We start from the raw sequence: 19,401 nt of genomic DNA on the forward strand, positions 1-19,401 counted from the left end.
ATGAAGATGCCAAAAGTGGAACAGAAGCTGATTTGTAGAAGATTTGCATAAGGTAGAAGAACAAAAGCTGAAAGAAGCAGAAATTAGTTTAAAAAGCTGAAATTGGTTGAAAGAAGCTGAAAATGAGAAGAACAAAGCCGAAATTAGCTGATAGAAGCAGAAACAACAAAAAGGAAAAAGCTGAAATGATCCTGAAAAAAAATTGTCATCTTTCAGCCCATAGAGCTGATCCCTGACCTATGAAGTGTCCAGCTGTGAGGTTTGGCCTTCTTACTGTACACGGATCCAGAGATAAAGCCTTCTTTCCCATGTGACCTTGACCTTTGACCTTGAAATCCATAGGATTTCTGATTTTATTTAATTAGATAAATAGCTTTATTAAAGTAGAATGAATTAAATAATCAGTACAATTATGGTCTTATTACACAGTTGTAATTACATCTTTAAATACCCCCAAAACAGCTCAAAGGTAGAAGCGCCAGTCTCCACACCAGCAGCGCCAGCCATCATCCCCCCGCCGCCTGACATCCAGCCAGTCATAGACAAGTTGGCTGAGTATGTTGTGAGGAATGGTCTGAAGTTTGAGGCCAGCGTCCGTGCCAAGAATGATCCCCGGTAAGAGTTTTTACCACTTAAGAATCTGTCATTCAGATCTTGGTTGTAGGAACTCTTGTGCCTACAGATATTACTGATCTTCGTCATAATCTTTTGGCTCATGTTTTCGGAGTGCTATCCTATCACCTTATATATTGTGTGCTGTTCTTTCCGTTTACTCCAGGTTTGATTTTCTGCAGTCTTGGCATCAGTACAACACATATTACGAGTTTAAGAAGAATTACTTCATGCAAAAGGAAGGAAAAGTATTGCTGGAGGTATTGTTCTATTCTTGATTTAAACTTTCGCCTGTTTCTGCTCTTAGATTTCATCAATCTTGAAGCGCTCTGTTATCTTTTGAAGCTCTAATGTGTTTGAGCCTACCTGCTGATTTCCATTGTTCACGTCAAGGCGACTGCAAAAGTCTTCCCCAAAGTTCATACTGGGTTTTAATGAATTCTCCGGATTATTGTTGAGATTGAGGAAAAGGTTGTCTAATCATTCACAGCACTTAGTCAACCTTGAAATTAGCTGCATTTTTGTCCCTGATATACTTGGACTTGACACGCTGAAATTAGAGATTTCCTGATCCTCAATATTCAAATGAAGGAAGGAAATAACAGAAAAATAGATTATATGTCAAGGGTATTGTCAGAAAGTGGAATGAATGCAGGTGGATAAAAAAAAAGCTCATTGCTCAGACTCATTTTCTGCACTGAGGGTGGAGGTAATTCTGCTGAGGTAAATGTGTCAGTTCTCACTAACATCTCCTTTATTCTGGAATCTTGTTAAGTCTTAAGCCCTTTTCACACAAAGGTCAGGTTTTATTGGACATAAGTCAAGACTGGGATGTTGATGAGTAGTAATATACACAACTTCTTTACTCCTCACTTTCTCTTCTGTCATCACTATCATCTAAACCAGCTGAGAGTCTACTGGAATGACCAAATAAATTATTAGTATGCAGAACATGAGCTCTAGTATTTGAAATATACTAGCCTATAATTTATTTCAGTCCAAGCAGTTATTTGCAGTATTAATACTGCAATGACATTAATTTTGCGATATATTGTGCAGCCCTAGTTCAGTTTGGAGGTGTCATACACAGCCTATGTCAATATCAGTGTTTTCCAAGATACAAACATTAGTCCATGTTTCATTTTCACAAAGTATTTTTATTTAGTTTTTAATCTTTTTCTAAATCTAACTAATTTTTTTTTGTTTATTACTTCCATCAAGGAGGTTGTGTTTTAGGTGATTAAGTTTTGTTGGTGAGCCGAATTACAATCAGGATTGTAGATTTTTTTTTTTAATGACCCTGTGGCCTTGGCAGAGGTTTGTGTTCTCTGAGTTCTTCTAGTTTTATTGTTAAAAAAGGAGGGCCTACCAGCGAAAAAAAAAAGATAATACCCTGTGATCTGTTACTAAATGAATGTCGAAAGGCTGTGAAGGCTAAACAAAAGGTGTAAAAACAGTCATGCTCATTTTCAATCAAGATTTAGTTTAGGTTCCCCTGCCGTGCCTTTGCCTCTGAGCTTTAGTTTTAGAGTTCTTGGTAACCTGGGGCTTACAGGTCTTGTTTTCTGACCATTGAAAGCACCGTTAACTTAAAGCAGCTCCATTTTTGAAGCGGTCTTCAAACATAATGAAATGTATCAGTTGGTGTTTTTCCTTCCCAGTGGCCTTGGCTTCATCGCCATTTTTTTCATCCCATCAGATCTTTTTTAATTGGGATAAAAGCTAAGAGCCACATGTAATATTAGATGGCATTTTTTTTTTTCATTATCTGATTGTGGACACTAGCCAGGTATTATAGCCAGAGGTTAATATGAATAATAACAGATCCTGCGGGGAAACGAGGGAAGCTTGTAAGCGACTAATTAGACTGGCAGGTAGATAAAGGAACCTGAAAAGGGAAGATGGTGAGAAATGAAGGGCAGCTTGTAAAATTATTTTCAGTTAATTCTCTTCAAATATATGCAGGAATAATTTGCTTATTAAAACCATAATTAAACAACCCCAGTAACCTTTATACATTAGGAATATTTATGTTCTGTAGGTTTATTTCATTATTCTTTATTTATTTTTTGGAGTTTCAAAGTTCCTTTGGCATTTCATGGTATTTGTTAAATCTCTCATAAACCAAATTCTTGGTGTTTTTCTGTTGTAAAAGGTTAGACTGACTGCAGCTTCCAATCAGGACCCCCTTCTAAGACCCTGTCTTGAGCTTGAAAAATCTGAAAGAAAAAAAATTATCCATTAAAATAATATTAAAAAATGAATATTTCTTTTTTAAATAAAAGCTTAATATTACTGATTTTTTAATTATTTATTCTGTAATGAGTGATACATATGTATGGACAGTGTCGTTCTCAAATTGAGTGACTTTTTCCCCTTCAAATACGTTTCAAAGACTGTGTGAGGTAATAATGTTGCATTATTGTAGAAATTTGGCTTATAATTCAACTGAGACTGATACTGGTTAAAGGTAAGGTCAAAATGTTCATTGTCAACCTATATTCTGACATTTTATTACAGTTTTTTTTATTATATCTTGTTTCTCTCTATACCTATCTAGCTGTATTTATCAATTTGTTTTTCTTTTAAGACTGGTTAAGCTCTAATTAAGAATATTTATCATTAACATTGGTGCCCAGTCCTCCTCCATTGTGGCTCTTTGCTTCTCTGTAGACTAACTCCAACTGTGGATCCAACTTTGCATATAAATAATTATTATAATTAAATGTAATGGATCAGATTTTAGTGCACTGATGGAAAGAACCATCAATTTATGATATAACACCAGGTGGAAGCATGAAAATCATGCAGACACTTTGACCTGTTTCTTTTAACTGACAGGAGACGGACAGCTAACTGTTATCAGTATATCTTTAAAAGCTTTCCAAATGCAAGCTTCATCTCATGTACAACTCTAACAATATATCATGTTTTTAAAAAAAAATAAAATGAAGGCATACAGCTTTTAGTGAAATCTCATTTTCAGCTCCTTCTGTTTCTTGTCAAAGTTCTGCAGGTTTATGTGGATTCATTACAGGAAAAATGCAATAAATTTTGATGGATGTTGTGTGACCTCTGCCGCATGTTGCTGATGCACTTCTCAACGTTTTCAACACAAAGGCTGAGTCTGTTTTCCTCCGTTCTCTTCATTCTCTTTTATTTCTTACAGGATGGGACAGATGATTGCAATAAACTACAGGCAGACAACTCAGACAAGGACTACAAGCTAACAAAAGGTAGTACAAAACCGAATAACACATGTGCTCCACATGCTGTCATGTAACTTTCTTTTCTTTAAGACTTTCCTTTGATAAGTTAGATCCAAAGCCTTTGTGTAAAAGTGTATATAATTACACTTGAGTGTTTATTTACTTTAATCTGTGAATGCTGTAAATTGACTTGAATGCACAGGCGCCTATGAGTTTGTTCATAGCTATGCTGGCAATTTCATCTGATGATATCAGGTCTGTGCAAAGATAAGACTGCTCACCTCCGTGCTGGCGGCAACCATAAACATGCACACACAATATATGCAAATTAAGGCGCGTACACACAGATTATTGTGATGCGACAGATCATGGTGTGGGCTAGGGGAAACTAATAACAAGTCAGAAAAGTACACGAGTAAACTATCCAGCCCTCCCCAGTCAGGATCTGGGTCTTATATTAAGGTTATTGCTTCAGGGAATGGGGCACACAGTCTATTTCATCTCGAGAAAATTTATTTGGTAATGAAATAGAAATACCTTTTGTCGCGCTGATTCAACTGCCTTTTTTCTGTACTTTGTCTATGATTGACTGCTTTTTGTTTCATAATACCCGTGTAGTATCTTTTACTTATTCTTCTCTATTCTGTTATCTTATAGCTTCCCCTTTTCTAATCCTTCCTTTCTTGCTTCATTTCTTCCCTGCCCTGATCTTTAACCCTGCTTCTCTGTTTCCATTTAGTCAAGAATCAGAAAAAGGACAAGATGCACATCTGAGTCGTATAATTTGCTCTGTTCTGAAACCTTTTTTGGTCTGTCTAAATGACTATTTAACCTTCTCCTTGTGCTTCCGCAGCCTCCTTTGCCCCCATCTCTTTTGCCATCAAGCCAAAGGAAAATGACATGCTGCCTCTGGAGAAGAACAGAGTGCGACTGGATGATGACTCTGATGAGGACAAGGTCTAGTTCAACTTCGTCTTTTTACCTCATATAATACAAATATAGAACTGGAGGATATGAGACCTATTCTTCAGAATTTTGTTTTGTCACTTTTGCCAATAATTTATCATGCACTTTGCTTCCAGCTGTTGAACGAGGAAGGGCTGGAAGCTGTGATTGGTGAAGCTTTAATGATCGATAAAGACCCTCCCCTGGTCAGTGCACCTGAAGAGAAGAAACCCACCCTCAGTTTGGAAGAGTTGGAGGCAAAGCAAGGTGAATTCTAAAAGCTGAAAAGCACAAATAAACAGTACAAAATACTTTTTTAAGCTCCACAGCTGACTAATGTGGATCTGCTGAAATCCAGTCCTTTTTTTAAGAGTTAGCAAATATGTGCAGTTGTTTCCTAGACGTGTCTGGTGTGGCTGTTTGGATGCCTTTGATTACTGAGAGGGTTTGAGTGGTGAAGAAACAAACTGAGATTTGTGGACTGGGTTTTGAAAAGTGCTTTAATTTCCCTAATAGTTCTTTTAAGGAAAATTGATGAAGACATTTTTTTATCATCTTTTGTATTTTACTTTCTTCTAGATATTCTTTCCTCAGTCTTCCTACCTCAGTAATGAACAAAAATGTTATTTTAAATCTGGATGCACTCAGATACTGAATCTATCTTTTACTTTCCAAAGCATTGCTTTTATTCAGCACTGTATTAACCAATACAAATACTTTTTAAAACACAATGCACTGCATGAAGTGTGTGGTTGCATGTTGCATTTTTGCCTTTCCCAAATGTGCCACCTCTGTTCAATTTTGGCATAATTTTAAAGACCACTGGATATTTATTATCAAAGGATGTAGTTTTTATAGCTGTACTTCATTGATTTGACTCTTCTTGCACCTCAGCAACTGCCAAGAGAGACAATTAATCAATCTAAACTAAAGAAAAATGATGCAGAAATAATCTTTTTTGGGGGGGATGATAAAGCAGCAGAAATGTTCTTTTAAAATGCTTTTATAAAGAAACATACTTGCCCATTGAACATGAAATTAAAATTAATTTAAAAGTCAAAATTGCACTATTACTTCAGCCAAAAAGGAAAGCCTGGGTGAATTATTCATCAGTAAAATGTGAGCAGGTACAGAGATGTCTGCACCTCAAACTCACCTTCATTAAAAATATGACACCCTTTCTGAAGTCATAAAAAGCAAGTGACCAAGAAGAAGAAGATTAGAGCAATATTCTCTGAGACTATGTTTCATTGTATTTTAAGTAAAAAAAAAAGGCTTTTCTTCCATAGCTTCTGGGCAGAGTAAAATTCACATTATAAAATGTTTATTGCTGTGCTCATAAGATTCTCATGATTGAGGTTCTCTTGTTTGCTATTCAGCCAAATGCCCTGGAGACAGCGTGTGTCTTTTAAAGACTCGAATTTCAGCATCTTCTGAGACCAGAAGATTAGAGCAAAAGCATCATAATCTTCCACCGACTAGAAAGACAGCTGTGAACTAGAACTTTAAAAGATGGACAGAGAGTCAAAGACAAATGTGCTACTTCTCAGCATCAAGGGGGTTGTCAGGTTCATTTAGGTTCACTGAAACAGTTTTAGAATGTAATGGTCTCTTTTGAAGCTGACAGGCAGCCGGAGAAAGAGGCAGGAAGAGCCTAATAAAAAGCTGGCCGAATTGCCTTTGCTGTGCAGTAAAGTGGCTGTCAGTCTGTAGGCCTAATTTGATCAGATAGCAGAAGGATCAGTGACAGACGGCAAACACTTATCTGTGGTGATGGGCTGAAAAAAAAAGCCACACACACTAAATTCAGTTCCTTTCATTTAATGCATAAATTAAAGCTGCGAGTATTTCCCAGTGGGTCTACTTATTTGATTCTGCTAGTGAGACAACTTGAAATACTTCGTAGTATCTGAAATAGTCGCTCTTTTTAATTAGTTGAAATCATTGCTCTGAGATGTGCTATTTATGTCATGTTTTGGGGTTTTTTACAGACAATATTTGCATTCTAACTAAATCAAATGATGAACTAAAAAAAAAAAATCTCAGCTGATATTGAATTTGTTGACAGGGGCCTCATATTGTGGAGCTTTGCTCTGTCTTTCAGTTTGCTTTACTTCTTTTCTTTTGTAGGTGAAAAAAGGTAGTTCCCACACCAAAATGATAGACAGGTACTCGTATCTCATTTCAGCCAAATACACTGGGGTAATTCTGAAGATGATCAGTTGTGTCAATAAATCCCCCAAGTCCCAAAGCATCTTTGAAATTAAGGTGTTTTTATACAGACAAAATACATTGGTGTGTATTGCATATTTCTGACCAGTTCATGATTGGTCAAAAGTTTACATAACTCCTACGTCATTTGCAGGAAACCAGCCCAGACTGCTAGGTCAGTCCAATCCAGTACAGACCCACTGTTTTCCAGGACCTGTCTTAACATTAATAATAACCTTTCTAACATATCCTTTCGAAGTACTGTTCTGAAAAGTTCTTGGCTCTCTCAACACACGAACATAACTCTTGTCACCTTTCCTCTTCCATACTTGGTAAACTTTGCAACCTCTCTGCATCCTCCTCCACACTTTATGCTCTCATTGATACCTTTTCTACCAACACCAAACCTAAATTTGAACATTTATATCTTTGAAAACAAATGTTGGTTTATGTTGGTAACCAAAACATAAATGCAGCACGAATCAGAAGATATGGCTTCTTTAAAATGAAAAAAGGTGATTTGCAAGTAGACAACTAACATTCCTCTAAATTTACACATATGCTTCTATATCTATGCAGCACCCTTTACTGGCTTCTGGGTATCCATTACACTTAAGCAATAAAGATGTTAAAGTATGCATGACTTTATTTTTAGCACAAAACTGTCACACTGTTTCATGAGCACCTGACCTGGTTCTAGCTAACTAAAAAAAAAAAAAAAACTCAAGAAAATTTTAATTTTTTAATCATCTGTGAGTTTCTGTTTTCACTACAAATGACCAAAAATATGAATTAAAGCAGAGTTAAATTTGGACTCGCGTTCTTCACTTTGACAAATTGTTTCCCCTTCAGGATTTCTGGATATGTAAGCAAACACTCTTGTATGAGTTGCTGCACGATTGCAAGATCTTTAATTAAAACAAATTCTATAGAAAAACATATGACCCTTAACAAGTGAATCTGAATAATGATTGCTCCTTTACCTGAGCAGTGACTTAAACAATCACTCGGTTTTTGAGTTAAATGTAGTTTTTATGTTGCATGTCTGAGCAGCTAATAATTTAAATGTTCATTAGATTGCAAAGTGTGTTTCGGTCAGTGTGTGACTGGTTTTTCTTCACACGACTTCATGCACTTAATGCTCGTTCAAACAAACTGGTCAGGTACAAATGGTCCCCAAAAAGCTTCTGATACCAATATTCTAGTCCCTTTTCAACAGAATCTGTATATTCATATGGAAGTATTTGTTTATGGAGTTTAAGCTAAATGCATATGCAAATACAGTAGCCAGAATTGGGTTTGAGGTACAGATGGAGTCTGCTCCTCTTGGCTGTTCTTCACTGTACTCAAGTGTGATTTGCCTCAGCAGCTGGCTTATTTTTAACACTTAAGAGACAGCAGAACCCCCAGTGGTTGCGTAACAAAAAAACAACCGGTTTTGTTTCAGCATATTTCTGTCCACATGTGCTGCTGTCCTGTCTTTGTTTGGCTCATGCTTTTGCTTTCATTCTCCTTACTGCCTCCTTATCCCTTTCACCTTCAGCCTGTTTTCTGTCACCTGTCATCTCTGTTAAATAGGGTTTTGTATTTTCCTTGTCACTCAGAATCTGTCTTCCCTCTCTGTGTGTTTTCTTCTTCCGTTTTTGTAAACTCCAAATTGCGTGAAATTATGCATCACCCAAGACGTAGTCAGTTGTTACACTTCAAAGCAGGAACTTTGCCAATCTACAGCAGTTCAAAACTCAGAAAATTGTCTGAAATCACCTCAGCAGAAGATGACAGCAAGAGTGGAAAAATACTTGTAGTTTTCATCCTGCTTGTTGCTTCAATTTTCATTTCCTCTCGGTGTTTTTCATCTCTTCTTCTCTCCACCTTCTGTTTGACTTTAAATTCTTCTCTTTGCAGGAATAGTTTTTGCCCTTGGACGAGCTTTTTTCTTTTCTCTCCGCTCCCTTACCGCCGTTTAGGTAGCAGAATATTTAGCTGGGATAAAAAAAAAAGTGGAGAGTAATGACAATCTAAACATTTTTTTTTTTCCTGTGTTTGCCCACTCATCCCGCCGCCCTCAGCCAAGCTGAAACTGGAAGATCGTCTGGCAGCTGCAGCCAGGGAGAAGCTGGCCCAGGCAGCGAAGGAGTCCAAAGAGAAACAGCTACAGGCGGAGAGGAAGAGGAAGGCAGCGCTTTTTCTGCAGACCCTCCGCAACCCAGTCACTGGAGAGCCCGAGGCCAAGAGAGCTGAGCTAGAGTCATGTGCTCAATTTGAGGTAAGAAAATGGTGGACAGAGACTGCCGTTAGTCATTTTGTGTGTTTGTCTTCATATTCCTGTTTAAAAGATTGACCTAATGATTTACTCAGTGACTAATTACATTTCTGAAACCACTTTAAACTGTACATTTTGTAAGGGGGAAAAGTAATGAAATAGCAAACCCTAGTTTTTTTTAGACCCTTGTACATTTGAAAATTTGCCTTTAAGTGAGCACTTGGGATATGCAGATGAGTGTATTACTCCTGCAGAGTAAAGTAAACCAGCCTCCTGTTCTTATTGCCTCCAAAAGTTAGCTTCAAATGAATTCAGGTTGCAAAAAATGCACTTTGGAGCTGAAAAGTTCCTTTCTTTTTTTATTGCAGGGGTTGAGTTTTTTAGTTTTGGTAATAACAGCAAAGGTTTGCATCACATATGTCACTGAACTCCTATTTTTAGTTTTTTTTATATGACTAAAAAATTCAACTTCTCTCTGTATTTAATTAAAGTTCTAAAGAAAATGGATCAACAGAGAAATGGATCAACAGTACTGCCCCTGGCTTTTGTACTATGTGATTATAGCGTGTTTTAACCTCGACTGGCTGTTAAGTTACTCTGCAGTCGTACCTGTGGTGTTGTTTTATGACCTGACTTGTGACAAAAATAATTGTGATTATTTGGGGGGAAGAAAATCAGTACCAGATGTCCAGGAGTGTCAGAAGTGGGGACTCTTTATGCACTTCACAATTCGATTTGATAACAATTCAGAGAGCTGCGATGTGACGAGAAGACTAATCTTGATGCAGTTTCATTATCTTGATGGGTCCCCTCACATCCCCCTGTGTCACTACTTGGTAGTTTGAAACAAAGTATTTGTATGCTTCCAGTTGTATATTTTGCTCAGTCATCTTGCGCAGGTGTCTGCTGTGTGCACGCTATAATCTGTTCATTGTCTTCACTTCTGAGTGTAGAATATTATTCATTAACATTCACTAAAGTGTTTTTTGACGTATGAACACAGATTCAGAATCTTCCATGTTTGCAATGCCATGCATCTAAAGAGTACATAATTTTATTCTTTATTTTGAAGCATAGCTGTTTAACTAAATAATAATTTGACAAGCAAACATCAGAGAGATTTTGACATTTCTCTTTATATATATATATATATATATATATATATATATATATATATATATACACACTTATCCAGTCAGTCTCAGCTCATGCAGTTTAATTTCCTCCCAGTGTGGTAAAAATCTTTTTTTATGCTGCGTTTAACACATTTTTGTTCTCTTTTTTTTTTTAAATATAAACAATGTAACTGATTGAGATGAAATTAGGGGTTTTGTAATATTCGTCTGGCAGGTGAAACGACAACAGCAACAACAAACCCATTCATTACAGCAGCAGCAGCAGCAGAGAAATAAGAGTCCCGTATTTTATAAGAGCAACAAAAACTTCTGCCTTGTCACATCTCGTTAGTAAGTGGTCGGTCCAGAGTCCACTCTGGAGTCAATAATATTATGTTCTGGCTACATTTTTCAGTCTTTTTTTTAATAACTTTAACTGGAATCAAATCTTTGGTCAGAGAACTTTAATAATTAAGTTTTACACAATGTTGAAGTTGTAAGAGTTGACTTGAGAGCTTCAAACTAAAATAAAATCAGCTTCCATCTGAGCAGGATTGTAGGGAGAAAAAGGCAGAATTACTCATTGCAATTTTATTTATTCCTTTATTTTGAAGAATATTTGAATACACACACCTTAAACATGTCACTTCATGTGTGACATGTAACAGTTTTAGCTTCATTTTGCTCATAGAACCCAATATTTGAAGCTGCTTTACATTTGAGTGTTTTTCTGTTTAAATGTGAGTGTGACACATTTTATAACGTGAAGGAAAGCTTTTCATGTCAGCAGCTTTATTCCAGGAATTTCACTCTGTCATTAAAAAAGGAAGAATTTGCATGTGTAATCTAATTGAGTTATCATTGTGCTGCTGCTGGCAGCGATAATGACTTCTTGCATCTTTCAATTGAAACAAACAGTTTTTCTAAGAAAACAACTTTACCCACAGTATGAGGCCAGACTCATTCCTAAAACCTGGTTGATGTCGAGAACATTTGTTTAGTTATGGTTATGTCTTTTAGTCCTTATTTTTAAAATCCGTTTTGGTTAAATTCAATAGAACTCATTGCCAACTCATCTTGTATGTTTCTTTAGATGTGATGACAGATACTAGGGTTAAATCCTTTTTGACAATTACGAGTATGATACGAGTAAAACTCGTCAATATCCGTGCTCGTCCCGAAGGAAAATCCTCATTGGGTGACTGACTGTTTTCACGATCTGTGATTGGCCACTCACAGAGCGCCAACGGCTCGTGTCGCGGTCAGGGATTTTTTTTTTTTTTTTTACATCGTCTGCTTTCTCTAAGTTTGGCTGGTGGTATGTCACACCCACTTCTGGGTTAGGCCCCGCCCACTCCAAGTACAGATACAGATACAGGTAGTGGTGTACTTGCTCATCCCTAATAGATACTATAAAAAGTAGTTTGTAATAACAACTGTAGATGACTTATTTTTTTCAAAATCCAGATAGATTTATAAGATATTCTAACATGAAATGCTGGAAGCTCACGTTCTGAAGGTGGTTAGCCAATCACCTTAAAAACCATTGTGACTCACTGAAGAGCTAACACCTGAACATCTTTTCTTCTCCTCAGTGCCTCACAGATTATAGAAGAAGGTTTTTTTTTTTTGTTAATAATTCCCCATTTTAACATTTCAGAATAGTTTTGCAATAATTGCAGAGCTTTTTTGTCATATTAAATAACAGAAAGAGGCAAGAGCACTTTATAGTGTAAATAAGAAACGGCAGCATTTGATGTGCAGATTCCCCCGTCCATATGATGGATGTTGCCTGTCAGCTCCTCTTGTTGGCCCGACAGGTGCTTGGCAATCTGGCCGGCTGCCTGAAAGGCCAGGTGGCACTTGGTTGGCTCCTGACACTGCTGCGCCAGCTAGGTCAAACTTTTCCAGATGTTTCGAGACTTCTGCAGTAGCCATCACAGCATACTTATCCTGAAGGAACTACGAACACTTCGGTGAATAACTTACTGATAGAAAATAAAGGAAAAAGACATTATAACAGAGTGTGTTGGAAGGTAAAGTACTTTAAAGGTGTTAAAGACAAAATGTGTCTGTTGAATAAAAAACCCTGTATTGAACAGAGTTTAAAGATATTGAAATCTATGTTATGACATTTAAATGTTACCTGAAATGAGAAAAAAAGGACAGAAGAAAATGAAGACAAAGAAATGCTTTGGGGTGAATAAAACTTCTCCTTTTTAGTGAAGATCTAAAGCCAGCGCTGCATTCTGGAAGAGCAGTAGTGCACAAAGCCTCGGTGTGCTGGGATTCTGCTTATTCCACGCGTTTATAGATCCGGGTTGAATTAGCCGACTTGATGTAAGGTCTGCATGTTTCCCCACTGTGTTCATCACATTGATTACGTAACATAATTGTAGAAGCTCGTGTACGCTGTCACGGGGAAAACCAAAGCCTCTGGCTACGTTTCACAGGCAGAGGCAATCTTTTTTTTTTTTTTTAAATAAAAATTTTAGCACTGCAAATGTGCGATTTAACTGTGGCTTAATATATTCTGTCATCGTCTGGTGGAGCTAAGTGTACAGGACATTGCTTACTTCTCATTAAGGATTTTATATAAAGTAGTGAGAGTGTCCTCACTTCTGTAATTGGCTTCCATCAAGAGAAGATTTTTTTCTTTTTTTTGGTGAAGTCTTAATTTAAATCCACTGTGTCCATGAGAACTGTTCCACTTTTTCTCACATCAAATCCTCCTAATAACCGCTCTTGTCAAATATGAAAAAAACATCTCTGCTGCAGCCTAGTTGCTTACATAATTAGTGGTTATGATATTGTCTTTAATATTAAAAAAAACAACATCAGGTCTGTGGGAACATAATCTTTCTTCTCCTCCATCCCAAATCTATCTTTATATATTTTTTTATGTTATTTTTCAGCCTCTTAGGTTTGAGGGTCCATATCTTGCCAGAGCAGGTGTGAAAGGGCAGACATTTATTCTGCCTCGTGTTTGGATAAGCCTCCTACATGTCAGGCCTAATTCGAAAACCAGATATCACTTCCTACTTTTCTCTTTTTTTTACTGTAACCCACACATCCAGATGATGCTCTGACCAAGCAGGAAAATAAATATTCCTCATTTTCAGATATATCTCGTTTTGCGTCACAAACACATTCTGTTGTTTCTCTGCTGCCTGCTTCTTTACCACACTTACCTCCTCCTTTTATTGTCTTTCATCATCATCATCTGCCCGTTCTCCTTTTATGCTCCACCTGTTTTTTTTTACAAACTGAAGTTGTGGGGTGAGGAGTGACAGGATTGAAGAGATTATCCACTCTGATTTATTCAGCAGTTAAATTTCTTCAGCGTATGAATCTCACACTGGAGTTCTCTAGTGCTGTATTTATTATCATGAAAAGTTTATGTTTGATTACTTTTAGTTGCCAGTGGGCCCCAAAAGCACCAAAAAGTTGTAGCAAATTTCATCTCTGTCTGAACTGGCTACTTGAGGTTCCACTGCCCTGTTTTAGGTTCATATATGATCATTTTATCCTTTTACTCTTACCTCAGATAATATATTTCACATAGAAACTGAGCACATATATTTACATTCTTGTCTTCTACTCGTATATTTTATTAGAAAGCTTCTTAAATATTTGTAACCATATTTTAAAATATTAATGTTTTAGAGACAAAAATTAGAGGAAGTCCTTGAATTATTAAAACATCTCTTAGGATCAAACCCTCAAACACTGAGTTCTCTGCATTAACAACAAAAAAAAACCTTGCAGAAATGGCTTTTTCCCATATCAGTCCTTGTATTTTCCTTTCTAAAATCTTCCGTCAGCATGAGTTATGTAACATTGACAAAGCTGCACATTGAGAGGATGTGACTAGAAATGTATTTATTTAACACACACACACACACAAGCAGGCTTATGCATCCCTGCATCTCTTTAGGTAGACATGTTTCCATTTTGATTTTGGAGTTTATTAAAAGAAATTAATGTCCTTGATGTCAAAGCGTTGTTTTCTTTTCATCTCTTTAAGACAGTTAATTGGAGAATGTTATTATCATAAAATTTCCATGTGTGTAATGCTGATTTTGTTTTCTTTTTTTGCCTTTTTCTAGCTGGAAGACGCCTTCTCTGCTCTGACTGATCTTGCGCCTCCTCAGGGGTATCATCCACCTGCTGTGTATCCTCAGGATAAAAGGCTCTTCTTGGAGAACCGCGAGGCAAACCGCACGAGGGAAACTCCAACCCGCTCATCGTCTTCAGCATCTTACACCACGTCCAAAGGCCCAGACAGGGACAGGGACAGGGACAGGGACAGAGACGGAGACAGGGATAGAGACAGAGACAGAGAAAGAGATCGGGACAAAGACAGAGATAGGGACAGACTGAGAGACAGAGACAGGGACAGACTGAGAGACAGAGACAGAGATCGGAACAAAGGAAGGGATAAAGACAAAAAGAAGAAAAAACACAGGAGGAGGTCGAGGTCAGGGTCCAAGTCGAGATCGAAGAGCGGACACTCACTTCCCAGTGCCTACAAAAGAGCCCAGCGGTCCCGGTAAGATCCACGTTCACCACTGTTGGTGATGTGTTATAACAAATGTGACGTTTTCTGTTTGTTTGTTTGCTTCCCAAAGCTGTTATGGGTCCTGTGACCACACTAACCTGGCACCGTAGTAGCACCACACTTATTTCCTGGTTGAGCAGTAAATCTGTTTGTGTCACAGTGTGTTCCTTCCACAGCTGATTATTGAACTAATAGTCATTTGGGCTTGTTTTTATGAAAGAATGTAAGAGTGCATTGAATAACGTACGATAAGTTGATGTAAAACGTGACCATGTTAAAAGGGACTGCGATTTTTAAGGGAAACTTATTTTTTATGTATTTGTGCTCATGTTTGTTCCCCACCAAAAGCAATATGCACTGAAAATAACAAGTTTTCTGCTTTTTGGTGCTGCTCATTACTAGCAAAGCAAACTGGAAGCAATAGTTTTATTACTTGCATTCGTTTTATGCAGCAGAGCTGTGAAATTACTGTAAATTTTTATTTATTTTATTTCATTTTTTTGTAATATAGTAAAGATCTGACCTGGTCACAATCAACTGTTTGTAATATCCTGTATTACAAGATTTAGTTCTTATTATTCTGCCGGTTTGTGTTGTGTTCTTGATGTTCCTTTCTGGCCTTGTTGTTAGAAAATGACTTTAATTTCCTTTCCTGTTTCTTTTACTGATTTATGTTTGCAAATGACATGGATAATGACGTGCATGCTTTTCATACTAGCCAGCGGACAAAATGAAATTAGCTCTGCCCTTTGTAGAAAGAAACCTAAGAGGGTAATTAATCTCTTAGACTATCCATTAATATTTAATACAATATTTGTAGGAGAGCCTCTAGAATGCCATATCTCTATTCTGAAAATGAGAATGAAATATTTTTCTTTAAACTAATTAAAATGCTGAATCACGTAGAATTTAAACCATGTTTAACTACATCAATGTAAACTGTGCCAAATTCAGTTCTAAATCTTGTTCAACTCGGCCCCTCTTTTTGGTCTTTATTATTGCTCTACTTTATGTAGATTTTACCAGCGTCCCTCTCATATTCTGCCACATTTTGTTGAATGCTCGCTGCGCATTTTAACATTCTCTCTGTCCTTTGTGGTCAGATCTCGTTCACACTCCCCAGGGAGAAGGGCCAGGAGGGGCCACTCGTCAGAGAAGAGACTCGAGGAGAGAGATCGTTACCATCGCAGCAGTAGCTCCAACATCCCCAAGGGTCATTCCAGATCCAGGTAAATTTAACAGCAGGTGTTACCAGCAGGGACTCAGAAAAGAGTCATAGATCTTGACATTCGGGTTGTTGTTTTTTTTCTTTTAAATACTGACAGTATTTATTATTGTAGGTTGAAAATCTGAAAGTAGCAATCATATAGCCACACATGTTGATGGGGCTAAAATGTTTGCTTCACTTCTGATTATAATGACAAATTATTAGGAGACCATAACTGTTTTTGTTTGCTGCCAGTGCAGTTTGTATAACTCATACTACCCACAATTTATTGTGAAATTGGTCATTTTATATCTGGTTTAGACAGATTTGCATTAATGTATCAGAGATTTTCTGTGTGGAGAAATCCTGTCACATTCTAATTTCAAATGAAAACTTTTGTTTGTTTTTTTTGTCTCCTAGGTCTCCTACTGGACATAAAAGAAGCTTATTGAAAGGACAGATACAAGCTGTAGGTTCTTCTGTCTCACCATATTCCTCACCCAGAGTTTTGTCCCCATCACCTAGCCCTGCGTCCAGCCTGGGCCCCTCCAGGTAACTTTCGTCAAGCTAGTCAGTAATCCAGCTAAGTGTACATCTAACGATTCCACACGAAATCAAATGTCTGTTCATCGAAGAATGACGCGATTGTTAAAACGACAGCCTCAAATTGGAAGAATTTGTAGCCATTTGCAAAGAAATCTGCTGTTCCAGCTGGAGATTAATGAGAAACAACAAAGACACTTTGGTATGGATGAGCCTGGATAATAAGGCAGGGGAGCTTCATCATCATCATCAAAGTGAAGATTATAACTAAACTGGATATCTGCAGCCTTTTGCCAAGGCCAAGTAACAGCTCGACTTCTGAAGGCTGCGAGACTTTCACAAGATATTTGTTGTTTCTTCCAGAACTATTTTTAATGAATGTTATGTAAAAAGAAGAACTAGTAGCCTTTTATATATTTTTGCTTGTGAATTTGAGAAAACATAAAGGCTCCTCGTGTTGCTCATGTACTCTGACCACTGAGCCTGCAGCACCGCTTTGGGTTTTGTTTTGGATGTTAACTGTAAAAAAGTGCAACTGTTTTCCATCATTATGACGAGGACATCAGCCAAGTTATATTTTATTTCAAACGCAAACTAAGTTTTTGACCAAGAAAAATGTATTTTTTTTTATGTGATTCATCGGTCAAAAAGAGCACTTTGATTATTTTAGCAATCGCATAAGCATAATCTTTCCAAAAGATTTGACTGTTTCCCCATTTTTAATTTTTTTTATTATTATTATTTTTTCTTTAAATTTATTAAGCTGCTTTCCTTTGAAGTCCATTCACCTAATGACTGAGCCTGTTTTTTTATCAGTGTTGGCCCATTTGTGACATCTGCTGCAGGCTACGCTGCACTTTCTTGTCACCTGTTGTGTTTAATCAACTTAATGCAGTTGATTTTTTTTTTCTCTTTTAAAGTTACCTTGATGAATATTGAAGCGTTTGACTGTAGAGCAGAGAGAATAAAACATTTGGACTGAGCCATGACAGGAAATGTGGAGCGTACAGTTTTGGCATTGTTTGCGTTCGATGGTGGTTTCACTTTTTGATGGATATTTCTGCTCTCCCGGGTCACACAGCTCTGTCTTCTTTTTCTGTTCTTGGATTCTTCCTTTCGCTTTGTGCTGCGTCTGATGCCTGTCCAACTTGAGCATTTTAGAAATATCATGAATATTGTATATACTCTGCTGTTAACACAATTGATTTTTTTTCTTCTTTTTCCCTGTTTCTTTCCTCTCTCTGCTTTTCAGGGGTGGTTCTCAAGAGAAAGACAGTGCAGTGTCTTCTTCCATAGTGTCCTCCGTGCAGTCCAAAATAACTCAGGTATTGTTCTTTGCTTTTATGTCAGATATATCCTTTGCTGAACTTTACAGACGACTCAATAAATGCACTGAGTGGTGTTCTTTGTTTCATGCAAAAAAAAAGGATGCAAAGTGCTGTGCACTTACTCAGTTGGCTTTTATAGCTTTTGTCTTGGCAAGTGTTACTTTACTTTGTTTTTTTTTGTTCTGTTTTATTGACATATCCCCATCAAACCTACCATATGCTTGTGAGATCTTGATGTGTTATATCTTTGGATTCGTCTTACAAAGTGGTTGGATGTGCTCACATGCTCTTGAGTAGACTCTTTGGAACATTGAGTACAGTTGTGATAAAAAGAAAGTACATAGTCTTTCAGTTTTAACTTTTAAGGTTTTATGCATCATCAAGCAGCACAAAAAGCATCTGTTTCTTACCATTTTTTTTTAATTTGACAAATACAAGATGAGATTAAAAAAATGACACCATACATACGGTACATATGGCATACACCATGTGATTACTGTATTAGCAGAAATTAAGCAAAAATGCTGAAGCTGTTTGTGGAATTCAATAAACTCACATTACTCCTTTTATTTATTTATTAACCTTTTATTTAACCAGGTAGAAAAAAAAATTATTTTCCAAGAGAGACCTGGCCAAGAATGGCAGCAGCACAAACATGGGAAAACATAACATCCACAGTTATCACAGCACAATTAAAATACACCTATTAAATAGCAGGAATAAAAGCAAAAAGGAGAGAAATAAAACACCCCCAAAAAATAGTGAGGAAAATGGGAAGTATGGAAAGTAAAATGGTACTTCAGGTGCCTCTTGTCAAAAGAAGTTTTGGAAGCTTGCAGGTCTGAAGCATGTAGGTACCTGTTAATAGAATATGAGTAATTTAGTAACTTAACTCTAATTCAAACCTTCTTTATCAAGACTAGATCTGTCATTTTAGCAGCAAACAAATCTTCTCTCCCGTTGTGAAAATCTTGGATGTGAGGAGAACATGTTCAGCAACATGGCAGTATATTACATCTTAATGATGTTTTTTCCCCTCTTTTTTTAATAATCCCATAATTGAAGCCTGTATGTAAATCTTTTTTATTGTCAGTATTTATTTTTTTTGAAAAAACAGCAAAACATTCAATTATAACTTGAACCCTGAGCTAACTTCAAAACACAGCATATTAAAAAAAAAACACAAGGACGTTTGAGAGAATGCTTCAACTAAAACACAGCAACAAAACAGGAAATTATGGGACTTACAACACAATAAAACCAACCAAACATTATGTTGAAAATTTATTTTCTGTTTTGTTTACTTTCACACCTAACTTGTTTGGTCTGGACTTTTAGACTTTTCACTTTTAGCTCGACTAAAATTTATGTGAGACATTTGCAAAACATCTGTGATTTAGTTAGGAA

At 36.9% G+C, this 19,401-nt stretch overlaps 1 protein-coding gene across 1 annotated transcript in view; it reads left to right on the forward strand.

The window, feature by feature from the left end:
• The window catches only part of LOC108232682 (splicing factor SWAP), a 43,273-nt gene that overhangs the window by 16,494 nt on the left and 7,378 nt on the right, over positions 1 to 19,401 (forward strand). The window contains exons 9-18 of the mRNA XM_017410623.3: positions 463 to 615; positions 779 to 872; positions 3,782 to 3,848; positions 4,675 to 4,778; positions 4,904 to 5,033; positions 9,047 to 9,243; positions 14,465 to 14,907; positions 16,020 to 16,145; positions 16,544 to 16,675; positions 17,919 to 17,991. Of these exons, the coding sequence (XP_017266112.1) occupies positions 463 to 615; positions 779 to 872; positions 3,782 to 3,848; positions 4,675 to 4,778; positions 4,904 to 5,033; positions 9,047 to 9,243; positions 14,465 to 14,907; positions 16,020 to 16,145; positions 16,544 to 16,675; positions 17,919 to 17,991 (1,519 nt within the window). The remainder of the gene's footprint in view (positions 1 to 462; positions 616 to 778; positions 873 to 3,781; positions 3,849 to 4,674; positions 4,779 to 4,903; positions 5,034 to 9,046; positions 9,244 to 14,464; positions 14,908 to 16,019; positions 16,146 to 16,543; positions 16,676 to 17,918; positions 17,992 to 19,401) is intronic.

This window comes from Kryptolebias marmoratus, linkage group LG14 (assembly GCF_001649575.2).
Source record: "Kryptolebias marmoratus isolate JLee-2015 linkage group LG14, ASM164957v2, whole genome shotgun sequence".
Classification (NCBI taxonomy): Eukaryota; Metazoa; Chordata; class Actinopteri; order Cyprinodontiformes; family Rivulidae; genus Kryptolebias; species Kryptolebias marmoratus.